This window comes from Miniopterus schreibersii (genome assembly GCF_964146895.1).
Source record: "Miniopterus schreibersii genome assembly, chromosome: 20".
NCBI lineage: Eukaryota > Metazoa > Chordata > Mammalia > Chiroptera > Miniopteridae > Miniopterus > Miniopterus schreibersii.
This window is the reverse complement of record NC_138122.1, coordinates 16,910,355-16,925,479: the sequence shown is the minus strand read 5'-3', so window position 1 is coordinate 16,925,479 and position 15,125 is coordinate 16,910,355. Positions and strand designations below refer to the sequence as shown.

Genomic DNA, 15,125 nt, shown 5'->3' with positions numbered 1-15,125 from the left:
CAGAGAATATCCTTACAAAGTATCCTGTGTGCATGTTTATGTATTTGCATGAAAATACCACTAATGACTTTGAATTTTAAAAACAACTATGTCGAGATATAATTGACATACATTAAATTCATCCTTTTAAAGTGAACAGTTCGGTGGTTTTTAGTATGTTTACAGAGTTGTGCAACCATCACCATTATCTAATTCCAGAACATTTTCATCACCCCCCAAAGAAACCCATTATCAGTCACTACCCATTTCTGCCTCCCCCAACCCCTGGCAGCCACTAATTTACTTTGTCTCCATAGATTTGCCTATTCCGGACATTTCATATACACAGAATCATACACTATAAGGTCCTTCGTGACTGGGCTTCTTTCAGGGCATAATGCTTTCAAGGTTCATCAATGTGTCAGTACTTCATTTGACAAATAATATTCTATTTTATGGATATACCACATTTGTTTATCCGTTCATAAGTTGATGGTGACCTTGAATTTTAAATAGTGCAAAAGTGTCATTTTTGGTCTCCCCAATAAGGACTGGACTGTGCCACCTAGGGGGATACTATTGTCATGACTGATGTTGCCCAGTTCCAGTTAGCACTAGTTAGGCTTGGTTCTGGAAAAACTAAAAAGCCACCCTACACAGATCCCTGCTTTCCCAAGTACCTCCCTCCTAAGCAGAAGCTCTGGGTGGTCCAAATGTGGCACTGCAGATCTGTGGATTTTTTTCAAGCATATTTTCTATTCCTATTTTGAAAATTTTTTTTTCTACTTTAAAATGTAACCTTGGTAAGTTGTTTACCCAAGACAAATTCTCAATTATTTTTTTCTTTTCTTTTCTTTTTTTGGCCTTTTTAATATTTTGGGTGTGGTAGCAAGTAGAGGCAGATCATCCTAATTAAATATTTGCAAATATCTGAACAAAGCCATTCCGCTGGGTGAAGGAAGACTCCGTAGAGGAAGTGAGAATTGTATCTGAATTTTAAAGGAAGGGTTCCATCCTCATAGAGGTCTAGGTGAGGAAGGCAATGGCATGTTCCAAAGAGGGCCAGGGAATTGAAAGTTCATCTGTGACTGGGAACCCTTGGGCCTGCAGCCCATGTTTTTGGTACATTAATTTGGCAGCCATCAATCTGTGCATGAGGTGATGGTGTTGGAATCCTCTGGCCTTCTGCACACAGCAAGACTCAAAGTTTCAGAACTTCTCTCTTGAGGGGGGTGTTTGATTATAGTCTCTGGGGCTGCATAAAAATGAACTCCATTAAAATCCAAATGCCTAAAAGCCCCCGACCCCGCACCCTGTTGATAGTAACTGTCTAAGCGACACCGGTGCAAGAATTGGACAAGTCCCAGCAAGGCTGAGCTGCCATCGGGGCCTTTCCCATTTGATCCTGGAGGTGGGGGCGAGGGTGGAGGGACGCGTGCAGGCGCCCCGCTCCCGGACCGGGGAGCCGGGAAGGACAAGGCCCTCCTAACTCCTGTACGGGACCAGGAGGCGTGGGGCCTCCAGAGAGGACGCGTATCTCTCAGAAGCAGGATGTGATCCCCATTCCCGCCGAACCCTGGCAACCGCGAAGAGAAATGTCTGCCGCGGAGGGCTAAGCTCCGCAGGGGCGGGGCGGGGACGAAGGGGCGGAGCATGAGCGTGGGGGCGGAGCGAGGGGTGGGGTAGAGCCGGCGGGGCGGAGCTAGAACGATGGGCGGAGCAAGACGGTGGGCGGTGCAAGAACAATGGGGTGGAGTGCAGACGGGGGCGGAGCTGGGTCGAGGGGGCGGAGCGCAGGACGGGGCGGAGCGAGGGCGGGGGCGTGCCCGCCCGCTTGGCCCCGCCCCCCGCCGCAGGCGCGCCCGTCCCGCCTTCCCGCTCCCCCGGGAGGCCGCGGCGGTCGAGCGCGGGGAGGGAGGGGAGAGCGGGTCACGACGCTGTTGGGGCGGGGATAACCCCTCACGTGGAGCAGATGAAAGGGCCGCGGCGCGACGGCCGGGGGAGCCAAGCCGAGCCTGCGACCCACAAAGCCGCCGCCGCCGCCACCGCCGCCGCGATGGGGCTGTGAGGCGTCCGCCTGCACTCGGTCCTCCGCCGGCCCGCGACTATGCCCGGCCGCGCCCGCCCTCCGCGCCCTCCCGCCGCAGGACCATGAGGCCGCGCTCGGGCGGGCGCCCAGGGGCCCCGGGCCGCCGCCGCCGCCGCCTCCGCCGCCGCCCCCGCGGCCCCCGCGGCCACCGCCTGCCGCCGCCGCCGCCGCTGCCGCTGCTGCTCGGGCTGCTGCTGGCGGCCGCGGGGCCCGGCGCGGCGCGGGCCAAGGAGACGGCGTTCGTGGAGGTGGTGCTGTTCGAGTCGAGCCCGAGCGGCGACTACACCACCTACACCACCGGCCTCACGGGCCGCTTCTCGCGGGCCGGGGCCACGCTCAGCGCGGAGGGCGAGATCGTGCAGGTAGCTGCCCGCCGCCCGGGCCCCGCGCCGCCACCGCCACAAGATGGCTCCGGGGGCTGCGCCCGCCGACCCCGCCGCAGGCTGGCGGGCGGGAGGGGCGGCGAGGAGGCCGGCGGCATCCCTCCCCGGCGGGAGGGCGGGCGGGACGCGGCCTCCGGGGCTCCGAAGCGGGGGGCAAGTGCACGTGGGTTCTCGGCCTCCTGTGAGTTCGGGGGCGGTGAGGAGAACCCACCCTGGATCCGGGCACCCACGTTGGGGCGGCCCCCTTGGGCGGGTTGGGCATTTTGGTTTGCCTCAGGTGGAAGTCCCGGGAACTACCTGTTGAATGCCAACTTTGGAAAGATGAGTGATGAAGGATGGGGTGGCTTGTTGCAGGTAGCAGGCTTTGCTTCCCATCCATGCGTGTTCGTCTTGGGAGCAGCCAGGTTTGTGTGAGGGGCTGTACAGTCAGGTTCTTCCCTGGAGCCTGCCGTCCGCCTCACCTGGGGGCTGGTCCAGGACTAGGGCCGAGCCGCGGCAGGCAGGGGAGCAGGGGGAGCTGGCCGAGGAGGAGTGCCCTGGAGTGGCCGTGGAAGGCAGCCCTCTCTGCGTGCCTCGGGTTACAGAAGGTGGGAGGGAGACTGCCTGCGCTCCTGGGCCAAGGACTTCTAAGGAGGGCCTGGGAATGGAGAGACAGGGTCGCTCGCTGACAGGGCCTTCACCTTGCTTCTAGTGAAAGGGGTCTGCATTTCAAAACAGCAGGATTGCCGGGGAGAGCCTCCAGCTGAGCTCAAGCCTCGCGGATGGTGAGCTAGGTAGCGATGCCTTCCCTCCTTCCTTGGCTATGATTTTATCAACTTGCTAGTGGACGGCCAGTGCACTTACGGTGGTTAGTATGCATGCCTCGGATGGGGGCGATTTGAAATGGTTGGCTCGTTTTTGAACCTTTTCTTCGGGTGATGGTGATGGCTGCAGGGCCCAAGCTTTGGGCCTTCTGCGCTTTACTCTTGGATGAGTTATGAATGAAGAGAATGAAGAGAAGGGGACTGTATGGAATGACTTCATAGCAGCCTCTTCCTTTCCCCTCCCCTGGTGCAGACTCATAGCTCTTGAGTGAATGGGGCCGGGAGCTGTGCCGCTTGGCTCCTTAGAGGTGTGTCTTTACAAAGCTGGGGGAGGCACCTCTGCCGGAGGATTAATTAGCATTGCCTTACAGGGCTTTTAGTCCCATCTTAAACTGCGGGGTAAATAGAAGGGGAAACACATGTTGTTTGAGTCCTGTGACTGTGTAGTTAAAGGCTTTGGACGTTTTTCTTTGATAATATATATACAGATTTATAAACTTTAGAGACGATGCTTTGCTGCAGATTCCTACACATTTTAGCCGCAGCCTGGGAGTCTAGTTTGAATCTTAGAGAGCTTGCTGCTTGTGACTCTGATTCTCTGAGGATTTCACTGTGCCCTGATGGCTTTAGAAATGTTTGATTTACAGCCACCCAAGAGAAAAGATGTTTTAACGTGGCACTTCACTTTTTGAAGGAGACTTTTGAAGTTTGTGATTTTTATCTGCAGTGTTTTAACTTGTACTCTTTCTCCATAGTAGTTTGGTGAGCTATCCATTATGAGTAGTGCTATGCTTTGGAGATAATGTTGGGTTCACCATTTAATACAAAATTAGCAGTTTAAACACACCATTTGTAACTATTTTATCCTTGCGAGTAGAGAGATAATGTGTGAATTTGGCAGAAGGAATCTATTCTCTTTTGAAACTTTTTGAAGTGCTTATCTAACTCTTTTGTAGTCCATTAGCCTAGCCAAAAAAAAAAGTAAGTCAACAATTGCTAAGTAAAGAAAAATGACTTAAATGGTATTTAATAAGTTTACCTGTTAAGCAATCACTAATAGATGTCCTTAATTCCCTTATAACTGCAGTAATGTTAGTGAGTTTATCTGAGCTGTTTGAATAGTCATTTCTTGGTGTTCTCACTCTATATCTTTAATAACTTTATTGTAAGGGCCTACTTGCTGAGCCTCTCTGTGCACAGAGGGAGCGCAGCGTGGCTTTCAGGACTGTGTGTGTACAGAGGCTGGCATGCTTTTATTAGTTCTTCGAATACACTGCTCAATTTAAGGAACTGGTGTGGCCCCCGTCAGCCCTGAAAAAGGTTTTTGTAAGGAAGGCTAATGTTTTTGGGACTGCTGAGAGGGAATGTACCATTTTCATGAGAAATGAGAATGCAGAAGAAACAGATTGGTGTTCAGCTTCACATTAATCATGTCTTTTAAGTGCCCTTGTTGAACTTTTCAAACCTCCTTTTATTTCCTATCTTTAAAAAAAACTGCAGGATTTGCCTTTTATTGCTTTCTGGTCTTCAGAGCAGAGTTCATTTTCCTACAACTAAACCTAAATAGTAGCACTGCAGCATTGCTTTGGCTATCTCCAGTGGGGTTTGGTCGCACGTTCATGGTTTAAGGGGAGAAAAAACCCTGTTTGGGAGTCCCTCTCCTTTTAAGAATTCTAAGATAGGAAATTGGTTTGTATTACTGATTTGTTTCCCTCCTTTTACATACAATGAAAGTGTGTGTTTGTGTGTGTGTGTGTTTATACAGTAGATACCTTATCGTAGTCTGTAGAGTACCTGCTCAGTCATTTGCATGGTTTAGGGCAGGGGGGAGGCCTGGTTAAGAGTGTGCATGTGCGTGCGTGCGTGCGTGTGTGTGTGTGTGTGTGTGTGTGTCTGAGAGTAAGTAATTCAAACCTTGGGATTAGTCACAGGATTCTTGGTTCTCTCCATGTGCATCTTAGGTTTAAATAACTTTCCCAAGGTCACAGTGTGCTCTGTGAGAACAGAGAGCTTTTTCTTTTCTTTCTTTTTTTTTTTTTTTGACGTCTTCATCTGTGAAAATTGTGAAAACAATGTGTGGATATGAAATGCTATTAATTACTTTTATTTTCTTATTCATGAAGCATCAAAGTCCATTTGCTTATAAGAGTGTCAGGCATACTGTGTGAGTGCTGGAGGAATTAATTACTCCTTTCCTGTAGTTTTGAAGTGTGGAGCTGTACAGGGTTCTTAGACATATTGATACATATTTCATCTTTGAACCAATTTGTTGCTAGTAATGAGATCATTATCTGAAACTTTCAGACTTGGCTGTGCAACTCACATGGTTAGTGATGTTAAATAAAGGGTTGATTAAACACTGGCTTGTGGTATGTGGATTGGTTAAACAAAGAAAATTTGCATCGCTAGAGATGAAAGATTGTTTTAAAGTGGAGATGCTTGCTTTTTTTTTCTTTCTTCCTTGAAGTCAAATATTTAGAAACGCTTGAGAAATTCATTTTAGAAGGAATCTGAATGATAGGTTTTGTGTAACTTTAAAATCCACCTTTCTGGATCCTGGGTTAAGTGTTCAATGGGTCTTGAAAGCAGAGGAGAACTGAAAACGTTTAAGAGCTAATCTGGTGCCTTTAGCTATGAGGGTTGGGAGGAGAGCTGGGTGGTGGGTTAGAAAGGCTGAGTGAGGTCCTTAAATATCCAATGTTAACAAAGAGTATCACAGAGAATAATTTTAGGAAACTAATTCCTCTGCCTTGTTTCCCTGTCAGTGTATTTCTGCAGTTTAGCATTTGATCAAACACGTTCTTTTCATCTCCATTTTAAGTTAATAGCCCTGCCTCTAAAAATTGACTTGGTCTAATAGAACAATTGTGTGCTGACAGCTGACCTGGATTTATGCAGAAAGGGAGTGCTGACTGTCTTGTCAGAAGGGCCTTCATAGGTTAAAATCAAGCATTTTATTGGGGGAGAAAACATTAAGACTGTGTTTTGTGATCTTATGAATTCTTAGGCGCTCTTATTTCCTGTCTTTTCCCCTGAAATCTCATGGGAGTTGCTAGTAGAGTTCTTAATGGAGATGAGATGGAAGTGGGAGGTAAGTGTGGAATGTGTAGACTAAAGGGAAAATGGTGGTGGCTTCCATTTATGAGCATTTATTGTGGATGGGGCACTATGGCAAGCATGTCACATGTTTGCTCAGCTCATCTTGACTTTAACATGGAATTAGCAACTATTGTTAACCCATTTTACAGATGAGGAAACGATGGTTGAGTTTTCCATCCTTACACAGCTAGCAAATGATAAAATCTAGATTAAAACCCAGGTTTGTTTGGCCCCTTTGTTCCTATTTTTGCCAAATAAATAGACTTCGCTGGTAGGATTTTGACATTAATTCAAGTCTAACTTTTTAACAGTTTAGTAGAGGGGTTCTTAACCTGAGAGTCACAGGCTTCCACATGAACCCCTGAAATTATGCATACAGTCTTGTGTATGTGCACTTTTATTTTCCTGAGAAGATATGCAATTTTGCCTCTTGGAGGGTTCTGTGATGTCCCTCCTCCCCAAGAGAAAATAAGGAGGCACTAATCTAGTACCTGTCATCAAAAAGTCCATTACTAAGAATTTGAGTGGAGTGATGTCAGGCTCAGGCTGGCAAGAGTTGTAGAGAAGACTGTAGGTTTACATGCCTCCATTGACATATTTATTTGATAGCTGTTTACCAAAGCCCTGTTCTGTGCCAGACACTGGAATGCTATTGTCTTCTGGAGTTCACTCTCTCTTACAGATGTGTATGGATAAATGATAATCTTTCCCAACCGGGTTTCCTCACAGAGTTGAGCCCTTAGTCCTTAAGGCATCCATTGTCTATAATGGATTAATTTCTCTCCTGTGCATATGTCTGGTACTATTTAAATGCATCATCCTTGGGAGAAGTGAAAAAATAGTCATTCAAAGAGTTTTGTGTATTTAGATAGGAAGTGCAAGAAAGACAGTGCAGAGTGTGGGAGAGCAGTGTGTAAATGTATTCTCTTTCACTGTTCATTGCAAAATGAAACAGAGCATCTGACAGTGTTGCAATACCTTAAGAGCAACTCCTCACACCTTCCCTGTGGACCTGGGCTCTATGGGGTTGGGTCTGTTTTTGCTCATTCCTGGATCTACCCCTGGATTCCCAGTGCCTACTATTTATCAGACAATTAGTGAATGCATCATGGATTTACAGTGGATATCAGGCAGGCAGTGGGTCTTAATGGGTTTGGATTAATTGATGAGAATAATTTCATTGGGTTTGGTTAATAAATTCTGGGGCTCTCTTTTCATTTGGTGGTTATTTTTCCAGAAACTTGCTTCATTAGATGGAATGAATGGACCTCTCTTTGGCTCTGGTAGACCCACTGGTATTATTACACGGAGTTGTACGAGTGCCCTGTGTGTGTGTGTATTCAGGAGGAGGATACCTGGCATCATAAATGTCTGAAGGTGACCTTTGCTTGATAAAATACTGCATATTGACAAAGCCCTAACGTAGACAGCTGTTATGGGTGGATATAACATGAAGAGCAGTTCACGGCCAAGCCCTGCTGTCCCTGGGAATAACTGTAAAGGCCTGGCATTCAGAATCATCTTATCTTGAATATATGCCATGTGAAAACTTTGCTTCTTGATAGTGTTTCCCAAGTCTGGAGAATGGACTTGTAGTTCATGACAAAAGTGACATTTGAATCACTTTTAATAATCAGAAGAACCAGATTCAGCCCATTAATGTGCTAGGTGAGGAGACTGAGGTCCAAAGAAGTGAAACACTTTGCCCAGGGCCATCTGGCAAGGGAGAGGGGAACCTGGGTTAATACTTAGGTCGCCTGACTCCTGGGTTTGGAGCCTCTCCGTCATCCCCAGCTGCACCTCGGCTGAGAATACCTGGGAGAGCAGATGCAGAATTGTGCATTATGATCAGGTGTTTAATTGGGGAAAGCCAGTTCTTCTTAAAGTGTACGTTGGGTTTAAGCAGTTTCTTTTCTCCTGTAATTTACATTTTGAGTTCCTCTGTTTTCCTCTCTATCGGAGCTTTCAAAAATAGCTACTAATGATCAAGTGCTTCCTATGTGTCAGACACTGGGCACAATGCTTTGCTCACATTTCTTTTAAATTTCTTTTTGATTTTTTAAAAAAAAATTACAGGTAGCATTCAATATTATTTTGTACTAGTTTCAGGTGTACAGCATATTGGTTAGATAATCATATTGCTTGGCTCACATTTAACGGGCAAGGTAGGTGGGTGGCATGCCCCAGGTTTTCAGATGAGGCTACTTGTTGAAGTCAATGTAAATTGGTGGTAGGGCTAAGATTCAAATCCAGGTATGTCTGATTGTAAGCTGTTTCTGTTTTGACAAGAGGGCTTCACTTGGCACTTTCTTCTGCCTCAAATGAAAATATGGGAATTGATGGTAGAATTGAGAGTGAGGTGTAAACCCAGACTGATTGATCGAGAAATGAGTCTATAACTTTAACTGAGAAAACTACCCTTACAGAGATTTATTTCACACCTACCTTCCTTTCCCCCCCTTCTTTTTAAATCACAGAAGCCTCATTCTAACTTGTTTTTTGTTTTTTTTTTTTTCATGAAGAGCCAATCTGGTAAGTGGGAAGAGGGACCAGTGACTTGAAGTATCCAGCTGTCACTCGATGCCACTTCCGTGTCGGGTTTTTTTTTTTTCTATCGGGAAGGTTGGAACGGTGGCAGCGTTCTGGCATTTAAAGGGATTTCTGGTGTGAGACACACCTCCTTCCTGTGGCTGACTTTTTAAGAGCCATTTTGGATTCGGCATTGCTTTCTCCAAAGAGGTCATGTCTGTGGTCATCACCTTTCTTCACACAGGCTGTACGTTCCCTTACTGTTTGATTTAAAAGATTGTTAAAAACCTAAAGCTGTGGATTCTTCCTGCTCAATCCATCCTCCTGGCTGTTAAGACTTACTATGGGCGCTGCATTCCTATAGTGAACAGACGTTCACTGCTGCCTTCTGTCTGCCAGACGCTGTGCGAGGCGAGGCAGCAGGTGGAGATGAGTAAGATGCTGTCCCTGGCCGCAGGCAGCTGAGTGTAGGGGCAGACAGCATGGCATGTAAACCACAGTCCTATCTGGCAGACCACATTCATAGGATACTGAGGAGCACCTGGCCCAGGGTGCTAAGTTTAGGTCTGGGTAACCCATTCTGAAGAAACATGTATTTAATGACACAGTGTGTGGATTTGTGCCTTCTGGCCTTTTCCAACTCATTTTTACCTACCTTTGAGGTTAAAGCTGATAACCCCTTTGTGGGGACGTGCCTTTATACCTGTCAGACAGGATAGGGAGGAGGTAAAGAGCAGAGGTTCTTTGTTCCATTTGTAGCTCAAATGAGATGTTTTAAAACCTGACTTTTAGCGGCTCTGTTGACTCATGATAGTGTACAGAGAATGAGGTCAGCTGACCCATTGTGGTTCAAGGGAGACCATTTTATTTTTATTACCCTTAAGATGTGTTGTAAGATGATATTAATCCCCTTCCCTCCCCAGCAGCCAGTGTGATATGGTTGTTTAGAAACGCAATGTGTAGAGTTGATTCAGTGATAACAGCCTTTGATGATCCTATAAGTTTGATGTGAAAATATATGTTGGAATGGGGACTTCTGGTCTCCTGGTGCAGAAGCTGTTGCATTTTTAAAATAAAAGAGTAGGAGTCATGGTCAGCTTGGTGTGTATAGGTTTCCATCCAGTGCTGTAAGAATTTGATTAAAACTTGAGTTTTTACTTAAACTTAATTTGAGTACAGTAATTTGTCAGCAGATGTTTATTGAATTCCTACTGTGGATACAGCCTAGAGATGAAACATAGCTTTTATGCACCCATAATATGTGTTTTTCAGATGTCATTTCTGTGATTTCTCCCATACAAATATGGGCAGTTGAGTTAGCCCCAGAGGAAACTGAGGCCGAGAGTCTTAATGCCACAGAACTGGGATTGAACTTGGGTCACCTGAAGTGAAAGATTACTGACCCACTTGCCTGAGACCTGGATATATTTTGGTAAGATTAGGCATAAATGTTAGAATAGATTCATTTTCCATTACCTCTAGTTGGAGTCAAGATCTTCTTTTAAAAAAATCATTTATAACTTATGTTTTAATTATAAAAATAGTACATGTTTATACATATAGAAAAGTATGAAAAAGAAAATCAATCCCACTACCTACAGATAACCTCTGTTAACCTTCTGTGTTTTGGTATAACTTTCTTTTTTTATCTTGAGCTTGGAGGGACTTTAAAGAAAATTGGGAAAAATATTACATGGTGTTTTTAACCCTTCATCCACCTTGGGTATTTTCCTTTTACTAAATGCTCTGAAACATTTTTAGTGTCTGTGTTATTATTATAAGTGATGATGTGAGGAACATCCTTTCTCTATCTCTTGATTATTTTCATAGGATAAAATTATAGAATTAGAACCACTGGGCCAATGGGTATAAACATTTTGAATGTTCCTGCTACATGTTGTCAGCTTGGTCTGCAGAAGGGCAGTTCTAGTTTATACTCCCTTACCAGGTCTGGATGTTCCCATGTTCTTCTGCTCACAGTGGGTAGTATCTGTTTCTTAAAAGCCCCAGAACCAAAAAAAAACTTCATAAAAATAAAAGTCTATATATTCCCATCACTTAGTGAATACTAAATACTGGCTTTTTTCCTCTGCCATGAGGATCTGAGTTATGACTAATGTCTGCATCGAAGGGAAGGTACCTGGCATGGTACCTGGGTACCTCCCTTGTAGGTGTGTCTGAGCACAATTCAAGAGCAGTAAGCTGCCCTTGTGTTCTGGGTAGGGACACGGCAGCTGTCCAGGCAGATGGCCGTGCTTGGAGGCCTAGAGAAGACCTCACTGAAGGACCACTGTGCTATCTGCACACTGCGGGGCAGCAGATTGTGGCTCAGGAGGGTGCTGCTGCACTCCCTGTTTTCTGCCCTGCCTCTTTCCCATAATGCAGGCTCTCTGCTTATGAACAGCCTGGGTTTGGAAAGACTGTATAACTCTCTCCTCTCAATTCAGAGTGATGCTGTCAACCTGTGGTAGGCAGAGATGCAAGTAGAGCCATGTACCAGAGTACCAAGGGTACATTTAAACAGCAGGTCCCTGGGCTAAAAATGACTTCATGGTGTTTTGTTTGATCCCTCTTAAAAATCTAGAAATGTTCACCTTCCTGCATGGGCCATAGCCTGGCCTGGTCCAGTGGAGTCATAGCTATTCCTTTCAAATGGGACATGGACCCTCCAGTTCATAAGTCCTTATTGCATTGCTTCAGCTTACTTAGCTCACTGGTAATTACACTTACCAGTGTCTTGTAGGCATGGGGGTTTGCCATCCTTTCTATCTCTGAAAGATCTGAAGCTGAAAGCTTTTAAGTTGCACTTGGTAAGTGTCCTTTCCTTCCCCAACCATCCAGTGTGTCTGATGTTCGTTTGGCATTATGACACTTCAGTGGACCCCATGAGCCTCAAGTTATGCTACTGGAGAAGGCTGAACTGTCGCTGATGTGACCAGAGTGTTCTTTTCATTTTCATTCTTCTCGAAGGCTGAGGTTTCAGAGCCATTTGGCCTGCGCCTTCATAAAGATCTTTGTCCCTTTTCTCTTTTTGCTCCTTGGTTTCTTTTGACTACTAGAATTATGTTTGAACTGAAGGACACCCTGAAAATGCTGTGGCTCAGCCCTTTTTATAGTGAAAGGACTGTGAGCAAGGGTTTTAGGCCTTTGGTCACAAGAGGAGCTGAGATTAGAACTCAGGTCTTAGCGCTTTCAGATGCTTGTCTTTCTAGAATGGCATCCAACATTGATGGTTGAGTTCCAGAAAATCTTCCATGTAGCTGGTGCTTTAGGGTCCCTAGAGCACTTCCACTTGCATTATCTTGTTTTACCCTCTCAGCTAGGAGCCCCTTTCCTGGATTCTGCCCCAGAAGGCCGTCTGCTGTTCAGATTCTCCTGGTTGCCAAGGCTTGTTCCGTACTTGATATAGAATGCTTTTCGTGCTACCTAAGTGTACACTTTTACTTAAATGCATTTTACATTGTGTGCTCAGCACTTTTATGCCATTTTTGGAACTATCACTGGTTACCCAGAGACTTGGCATCTTTTCTGAAAGTGCCTCAGTGCCTTGGAGTAGGTGGTAAGCAGGCAGCTAATGGCATGTAAAGAATGTTGCAAGCTTGACTTGCAAAGCCATTTCAAAATTGAAATCAAGATAGCTCGTGGCCAAGTCAAAGGGAAATAAATGGTGTACCACTCAAGATGATGCTTGATTGGCTCTTTCCTTTTTGACATTACTTCTTCATGCTAGATGCTGCCAAGCGTCTCCCTGCCTCACATTCTCATTCCTCGCCACCATTCATCTTTCTAAAGTAACTTCTGATCTCCTTACTCCCTTGGTCAAAATCTTTCAGTGCAGTCCTGTGGTTTACTACCGAGCTGAGTACAGAGGTGACCTGGATGGTCTCTGTCTCTCTCTAGGCTCTTCTCACTGTTGCCTTTGGGACTTGGGCCTGGATCCAGTGTGTTTCAGCCCTTATTTTCTGAATGGGTCCTGAGCTCTCCTCCCTCTGTACCCTTCATTTTGGATTGTCCTTCTCTGTTATAATACATTTCTACACCTCCACTTTCCTCACCCCCATCTTTGCCCTCTCCTTTCCCCTCTCCCAACTCACACTTCCAGTCCTTCCCATCAAGCATTGGTAAGTTCTACTGGTGTGTTCCTTCAAATCAAAGCATTCCATTTTTATGTCTCAGCTGGTCTTAAATCCCTTATTGTAGATATTCTTTCATTAATGTTTTCTTCACAAGATCACAATTCTCAGTAGATAGGGATTGTGCCTTACTCTTTCCCTTATTGCCTTGCAATAAAACTCTTAAATATTTAGTGAATTGAACTTCTTCTTCTAGATCAAAATACTTTGGAAATGTTAGTGTTGCTAGAAAAAGCCTTGGCTTTTGAGGCAGAACTTTCTATCATTGTAGAAATAATTCACAAGCAGTTTTGAGACAGGGGTGTGTCCTAGGGCTATTCTAAATAGCTGGGATGGACCAGCCTCAAAATAATTTCACCTTGCCTCTTCTTTCCAGGAGGGAGGTCTGGAAAAAGGAAGTGGGACTAACTCCTCCAAGCCTGGCATGTTACTGCCTGGGAACATTGTTCAAAGAAGGCTGGAGAAGAGAACATCTCAGTCTGATTGTAGACTTTTAGGGAGTGTGTTTTAGTTAAATATGAATAATATTTTTATATCACTCAGAAAACTGGTACTTTTGGGCAACAGCAAAAGTTATATGTAGCTCCAGAATGACCCATCAGAAGCAACTGTATGTGGATCCTTACTGAAATTTGTACCATATTGTTTTCTCAAAATTTTCCCCTACTCTGGAAGTTCTGGTGTGGGCCTTGATCCTGTGTTTGATGGGAAGCAGTTTTATAGGAATACAGTATTATTTCTAAAGAGGCAAGCAGGCTATCTGTGAAAGAAATTGAGATTTCAATTTAATAAGTGATATTCTACTCTTTATGGACCCCACTATAAACATCTAGGAATTATTAAATTACAGTAGTCCCCCATTCCATTCTAAGACCCCTCAGTGGATGCCTGAAACTGTGGATAATACTGAAACCTATACATACTCTGTTTTTTCCTATACATACATACATGCATACCTTTTCACTTAAAGGAAGCACTTATGGTTTCTCTTTGGCATCTCTTTGGCATATCTGAATTGCCAGCATCTTTTTAAAATTTACTTTTTTAATCCTCACTCAAGGATATGTTTTTATTAATTTGAGAAAGAAAGAAAGAAACATCCATTTGAGGGAGAAACATTGATCAAACCCACAACCTGGGTATGTGTCCTGACCGGGAATCAAACCTTCAACCTTTTGGTGTGCAGGATGATGCTCCAACCAACTGAGTCAGGGCCAAATTGCCAACATCTTGTGCTTTGGGGCCATTATTAAGTAAAATAAGGGTTACTTGAAGGCAGGTACTGTGATACTGTGACATTCCATCTGATAACCGAGATGGCTACTAAGTGACTGATGGGCAGGTAGCTTATACAACATGGATACATTGGACAAAGGGATGATTTGAGTCCCCAGTGGGATGGATTGGGAAGGTGTGAGGTTTTGTCACACTACTCAGAATGGTGTGTAATTTAAAACGTTTGAATTGTTTATTTCTGGAATTTTCCATTTAACATATTGGGACTGTAGTTGACTGTGGGTAACAAACTGTGGAACGTGAAACCACGGATAAGGCGGGACTATATTGCTTAGTTATGTACGTTAGCATGTTAGGTCTTTTGTGTTTTGTGTAACAGTGGCTATTATATGGGCACTGGGACCTTCAGGAATATTCCAGAGTCTATCCATGATGTGTTATATTTCATTTGTGCGAGAGGATTTTCATGCCTTTTCATGGCATCTCCACTCCAGAGATGTTCCAATGCCCATCAGTAAATGTTACCCTCATCCAGGAAGTTAAATGAACAGCTTATGTATAGTTTTGATGTTATTAGGTTTAAATCTCTAGGACACAAATAAACTCGCTTGTGGCATTAAATGTGCCATGCGGGTGATTTCAAGTTCCAGTGGCAGTGGTAATTTTTGTATTTCCTGACTCTTGTGTTTAAATTTGCAGTCTCAACATTGCATCACCATAGGTTTTCACATTTAATGAATATTTATGTTGAGCTGAGTTCTATACGAATACGGTGGTTTCTGACTTGATTATAGCTTGCTGTGTACTGTGGCCAGGAGTGCCCTACAGACAACAGAATTGGCACACGTCTCAGCATGCCAAGCCCTGGCGGATG

General features: G+C 44.9%; 1 protein-coding gene across 2 annotated transcripts in view; it reads left to right on the top strand.

The window, feature by feature from the left end:
- The first annotated feature begins 1,874 nt into the window (after positions 1–1,874).
- The window catches only part of ZNRF3 (zinc and ring finger 3), a 134,254-nt gene continuing 121,003 nt past the window's right edge, over positions 1,875–15,125 (top strand). The window contains exon 1 of one of the 2 annotated variants that reach the window (XM_081122668.1): positions 1,875–2,430. In XM_081122668.1, the coding sequence (XP_080978794.1) occupies positions 2,131–2,430 (300 nt within the window). In that variant the 5' untranslated portion in view covers positions 1,875–2,130. The remainder of the gene's footprint in view (positions 2,431–15,125) is intronic. The other variant, XM_081122669.1, reaches the window with a different exon arrangement.